The 6,000-nt window shown below is 38.4% G+C and overlaps 1 protein-coding gene across 2 annotated transcripts in view; it reads left to right on the forward strand.

The window, feature by feature from the left end:
* SPPL2B (signal peptide peptidase like 2B) overlaps positions 1-4,381 on the forward strand; it is a 24,364-nt gene extending 19,983 nt beyond the window's left edge. Inside the window, exons 14-15 of one of the 2 annotated variants that reach the window (XM_030966554.1) lie at positions 1,626-1,854; positions 2,761-3,059. In XM_030966554.1, the coding sequence (XP_030822414.1) occupies positions 1,626-1,807 (182 nt within the window). In that variant the 3' untranslated portion in view covers positions 1,808-1,854; positions 2,761-3,059. Of the gene's footprint in view, positions 1-1,625; positions 1,855-2,760 lie in introns of both variants that reach the window. The other variant, XM_030966553.1, reaches the window with a different exon arrangement.
* The last annotated feature ends 1,619 nt before the right edge of the window (positions 4,382-6,000 follow it).

Below are 6,000 nucleotides of genomic sequence, written 5' to 3' on the forward strand. Positions count from 1 at the left end.
AACAACTTCTTTAGAAATTCTTTTGAAAAAATATCTAGGTTCACGGACACTTCTAGCAGGGGTAGAGAGATGCTTTTATTGATGTTCCAAATCGTTGTCTCATATATAGTAAAACAAAATTGTTGTCTTATCTGGTACTTTAAAAATATGTTTGCAGAAATCAGAAAATGTTGTATTGATGAAGAGGCAGCAGTGTGCTATTGCAGCACTGGGAATGAGCCACATACAGGGCTGAGTTAGCAAGATGTAGTCAGCAGTTATGAGAGGAGTGATTATTCCTCAAAATTTGTCACTTAAGACTGAGTTAAGCAGGATCCTTGGTGCCAGACAGACATTGACATGCTGGAGTAAATCCAGTGGAGACCGTCAGGATGGACGAAGACTGGAGCACAGGGTTGTAAAAAGAAGAGAAGGCAAAGAGGAGATTCTGTTGCTTCCCACAGCTGCCTAATGGGAGACTGCAGAGAGGACACAGAGGCTTTTCCTACAGGTGTGAGGCAATGGACTTAAATCATTATAAGAAACAATAAGAAATAATTATATATACAGAACTGTCAATAATAACAGAATATGCCTCTGCCCAAAAAGCATTTTCAAGAGCTGTAAAAAGTTATTGATTATTCTAATCACAGCCCTCTGAGATCATCAAGTCCAGCCAGTCCCCCAGGACTGCCAAGCCCACCTCTAACCATATCCCCAGATGCAAAATCCATACATCTTTTAAATCCCTGCAGAGATAAATACTCCATCACTGCTCTGGGCAGCTGTGCAAGGACTGGAAAACCTTTTATGGGAGGAAGCTCTGCCTAATATCCAATCTAAACCTCCCCTGGCAGAACTTGAGGCCCTGTCCCTTGTTCTCTGGGAGCCCACCTGGCTGCACCCTCCTGTCAGGGAGTTGTGGAGAGTGAGGAGGTCCCCCTGATCCTCCTTTTCTCCAGGCGGAGCTCCTTTCCCAGCTCCCTCAGCTGCTTCTCTCGACCCTTCCCCAGCTCTGTTCTCTTCTCTGGACAGCCCCTCAATGTCTTTCTTGACTTTCTGAAGAAAAATCTGGAATCTGGATCTGAAGAAAAAGTTGGATTGACTTCATTGTCTTGAAAATGTAATTGAAAATAATTACATTAGGAGATCCAAGCTACTTCTGTTCTACTAAATAAATTTTGCCACATTTATGCAGAAATTAAATAGAAAGCAATAAAAACATATAACCTAGAGCAGGCTGGCTTTTTTTTTTAGCTGTGTGGCAGGATAGGAAGAAACAGCTAAAGCCAACCCAAACAAGAAGCACATTATAGTGGTCAAAATATTTGTCTGTATCTGCTGAGTTCATAAATATAATATGATGCACAATATTTCATATATTTATTTTGCTTAAGGTAATTATTTAATTGTACAGTATGGACTAGGCCAATCACACTACTTTCACGTTATCAATAGAAAAACTGTAGTATTCCATGTTTACATGGTGTAAATAATGCTAAAGAGGCCTGAAAAACTTCTGGAGATGTTGTACATATTGCTTTAAAAAAATTCCAGTGAGAATGCTCCATTAGCCAGTTATTTAGTGGTGCTTTAGCAAAGCTATATCTGAATAACTGTGTTTTGCTGGGTTTGTTTTCTTCCAGCATATGGCATAGGCCTTCTTGTGACCTTTGTTGCCTTGGCACTGATGCAGATGGGCCAGCCTGCTCTCCTCTACCTGGTGCCCTGTACTCTCCTCACCAGCTTGGTGGTGGCCCTTTGGAGAAGGGAGCTTGCCATGTTCTGGACGGGCAGCGGCTTTGCGGTGAATACCAGTTTGATATGAGTGTCTTCAGGAAATACTAATATTATAGAAACCTAACTAGAATTAAAGTTGAGTAAAATATTGCAGTATTCTCACACAAACACAGAGATTTTGGTTTTGCTTGATTGTTTGCTTTTTAAAATAATTTTTTTGCCTCAGTAAGTTTTTCTGGTTTTCGCAATGTTTATGGCCACTTAAATCAGAGTAGTGAAAAATAAAGTAGACTTGTCCATCCTTGATTCTCCCAAAATGTTACTTGTTTGATCTCTCTTGAAAGTATCAGTAGTAGTAAAAGGTTATAATATTATATAAAATGTGGGGTTTAGTACTATATAAAATATACCCTTAAAATGCTGTCTTCTATTTTTTCATAGCATATTGTTTATGAAGGTGGAAATGTTGTTCGGTATTGTAAATTACCCCTTTGTTTCACTGTGCTGCAAGTGAAATTAACTTGATTCAAAAAGAAATTATTTCTATCATGCATTATTTTAGTTTTTGAATACTTACTAGAAGGCCAAACATGTGAAGCTGGAGGTTCCCCCAGTGAGTTTTATTTTATTATTCAACTATTTGTGATAACTTTCACAAGCTTCCACTAGAGAAATTAATTTAATTGTTAGAGATCATCTGAAATGTTATGTAAAAGTTGTCAGTTCTTGTACAGTGATAGTAAACGTGGGCAGAACTGGATAGTGGCCAAGGACCAAGTGCCTGTTGCTGCCTTATCAGCAGAGCACATCTGAAACTGGTGAGGAGCAATCACTCAGGAAGCAAACACTTTTCTGGAAGGAAGAATTCTCCTGGTGTCCTATAAAACACAAAGAAAGGATAACTGTATGCATGTCCACTGCTGGAGAATGGTAACAGAGTTGATGGACCTTTAATCTTCCTCTTGTATGACCATTACCTTGGATAACTGGACACAATAGTTCTTGTTTTCCATCATTTTGACTGTGATCTTCCATTTACAGAAAGACCTACCTCAGCCTCCTGTGGTGATAGCTCCTGTCAACTGCCCTCAGCTTCCCAAAGACAGCAGTGTGCCAGCCTCTCAGCAAGACACAGAGCAAATGACCAACCCCACCCTCCACGTGAAGGAGCTGCACGGCTCTGCCTCGGCTGAAGAGGAGCTGGCTGATCCCAGCACAAAGACAGACCAGTCAGAAATCTCTGTGGCCCACAGTGAGGAACCAGCTGCTCAGAATAAGGATGACCTTGAAAGCAAATGCCTAAATGCAGAACAAAACCAGTTGGAATAAGTGATGTGATAAGAACTCCTTACTTTCCCTCACAAACATACGTAAAACCAGTATGTATTTAGAACTGGTTTAGTAGGGTTTGCTTTCATTGAGGAACTTCACTAGGAGTCTGATCATCAAATCCAACAAGGAATGTTCTGTCTCCGGCTTTGGTACAGCTATATACTTAAAACACCTTTCTGATATATGGTGCTCTCCAGGAGTTCTGATGTGTGGGTTTCAATGATTGCTGTTAGTGAATGCCTTTGACCATTTGTTCCCTTTGCATTAGAGCAGGGTGGCATCAAGAGTCTTTATTTACTCTGTGCTTGTATGGCTGTTCCACTGCTTCACCATGATGTAGGTTAACATGGAGGAAAAGCATTGAATAAGTCTGCTACAATGCTTACTTGAGAGAAATATGGTCTGGTTGTTTGTTGTTGGGTTTTTTTTGGGCACTTTCCCTATTGTCACCATTTACTTTACTTCTCCTGACTTGTCAAAGCCATTGATATAAGGGAATGCATTATTATAAACTGACATTCAGGAAATGCAGAGAATGGTTAAATTACCATTACTCCTAAAGGCTTTATGCTACCATGATGCATTAAATGCATCTCTTAAATTTTTGTCTTTGTTTTTACTTCTAGGAACCTGAGCTACTAGTCTAGTTTAAAAGGCAGGGTGAGTAGAGCTCTGGGAAGCTTTCTAGGCATTCATATGAACTCTTAAGGGCTCTGATAGTAAACAGGGTTGGTCACAGAATAATGCCTGGAAGCAAATGCATATTAGGAATGTTTAGAAATAAAATATAAGCCAAATAGGTGAAAAAAAAATTAGGTAGTAGCACTATACTAAGCTTAACAGGCAGTATTTTCATTGGGAAAATGTTAAAGTGCAAATGTTCTTATGTTTGGGGCTTTGAGCTTCTATTTGTTCTTCATACAAGGAATATAATTGTGATTTCTGATTCTGAAGAAAATAGTCTGATTTTTCATTCCCAACGGAGCACATATGGTGCTAGAGACAGGTGTGATTTAAGAGCTACTTGCTACTCAGTAACTTACCAACTGCCTAAATCATGTTTTGTCTTTGTCCCAAGAATAGCCAAAGCATAGTCTGTCAGGTTCTGGAATGAACCTGGGAGCTCACTTATTATTTTGTCTTTCTTGCTACATTGTGAAGGAATTTGTGAATTTAAAAATTTTGGAGTGCAGCTGGTCTTACTTCATATTCCTGAAATTGTTTGTTTTCTTGTATAACATGATTGAGTCTTTTATGCATCAGCTTTTGTACATAGAAAGATGATGGGATTTGTGTATTGTTCCATCTAAGTACATTTGGCTTTATCAGAGGAGTCTGTTCTGCACTTATGTTGCAATTCCAGAAAGCCTCAAACATTTCACACAAAAACTGAAATAGAAAATTGAAGTATTATAGGATCCTTGGATATGATTCCAGATTGCATGGAAGAAATACTCTAGAGTATTTGGGAGCCCAAAATGTAATTTACAAAAGTATTGTTGCATTGATGCAATCAGAGGCATTGCTGTTAAATTGAGAATCTCCACTTGGCATGTTGAATTGGACTTGAAAGGCTCTCTTTTCAAGAATGTCAGTTAAATATCAGCCATTGTCTTTTTGGCTAGATCTTCCAAAATTTTGCCCTGTGCTTTTTGGATGAAAGCTTTTGTGGACAATGGTAGCATTCTGTCTCTAGAATTGAGCAGCTTTCTCTAAAACCACACTCCGGCCTCAGAGTTTTACCAGCTTCTGCTTAAAGCTTTGAACCTTGTCTGATAGGATGATTTATGAAGTTTCTTGGAAGGCTCCCTGGGTCCAATGGCCAACACAATGTTTAATTTACAAATTGCCCTGATGGAGGATAGTACTAAAGCAATCTGCTTTTCAGTCTTCTCTTTAATGGACCCTTACTTTGGCCAGCAGTAACCTGAACTAGTTATTACTAATAAAAAGCAACAGAAACATTTTACTGAAAACTTCAATTAGCTGGATTATGGCTTAAGTCTTTGTGTAAGTATGGTTATTAAATTAAGAAAGCAATCTTGTGTTTAATGAACTTGACAAATAGCAAGGTAAGTTGGAGACTGACTTAAAGTTCTGTTGGTTTTTGCCTTGATCATCTCTTAGTCAGAATGTTGTTTGGAGTAGCTTTCTACATATTTAAAAGCCAGTAGCTTTCTGATGACGAAGCATTAGGTATTATCATCTACTTGAAAGCGTACTTTCACATTTGTTCTCCTGTGTGGTTAGGAAACAGTTTATTTCAGATTGTTCATAGCTCAGTTAAAACAGAGGAACTGGTCACACTGAACTAGGCATTTCACAGTTGCATTCTGGACATTCTGCTTCACCTCAGGTTTTGAGGAATTTCCATCTATTTTAAGTGTAATTTTTTTCTCTCCCAAACAACAAAGAATGTAGGAAAAAAAATCCCAATTTCTTCCCAGTGCAGTACCTCCAGTTAAATTATGTGACATGGTAACAATTTACAGACTTTGACTATCTCAGTACTGTACAAATCAGGTGACCCTGGTGCTCGAGTTCAGCTGTGAGTGTTTGGACCCTGATCCTTGGGCAGATTAATCCCTTCCATCAAACAACAAGGCTGTATTTTTTTATCTTTAAAAAACTTCCCTGATCAGCTTAATTTAAAACTTAATGTTGTGTAGGAGAATATGCCTCTCAGTTCAATGTGACTGACTCTGATTTTATTTGATGATTTCTGATACACATTCCACACCAAACTTGAGTTTTAATACTTGAAGTAATTAAAGTAATATTAATGTTAAAAATAATGTTGATAGGCTTCTTGTTTATGTCATTCACATACTAAGCCTTATCTGTCTAAAAATTCAGTAAGGGTTCTGTTCCTGAGAACTTGTATATGTTCAGGGGAAGCACTTCTTTTAGTCAAAAAGAAGAAAAAAACCCAAACAAACACAAAAACCC

Source organism: Camarhynchus parvulus, chromosome 28 (assembly GCF_901933205.1).
Source record: "Camarhynchus parvulus chromosome 28, STF_HiC, whole genome shotgun sequence".
Classification (NCBI taxonomy): Eukaryota; Metazoa; Chordata; class Aves; order Passeriformes; family Thraupidae; genus Camarhynchus; species Camarhynchus parvulus.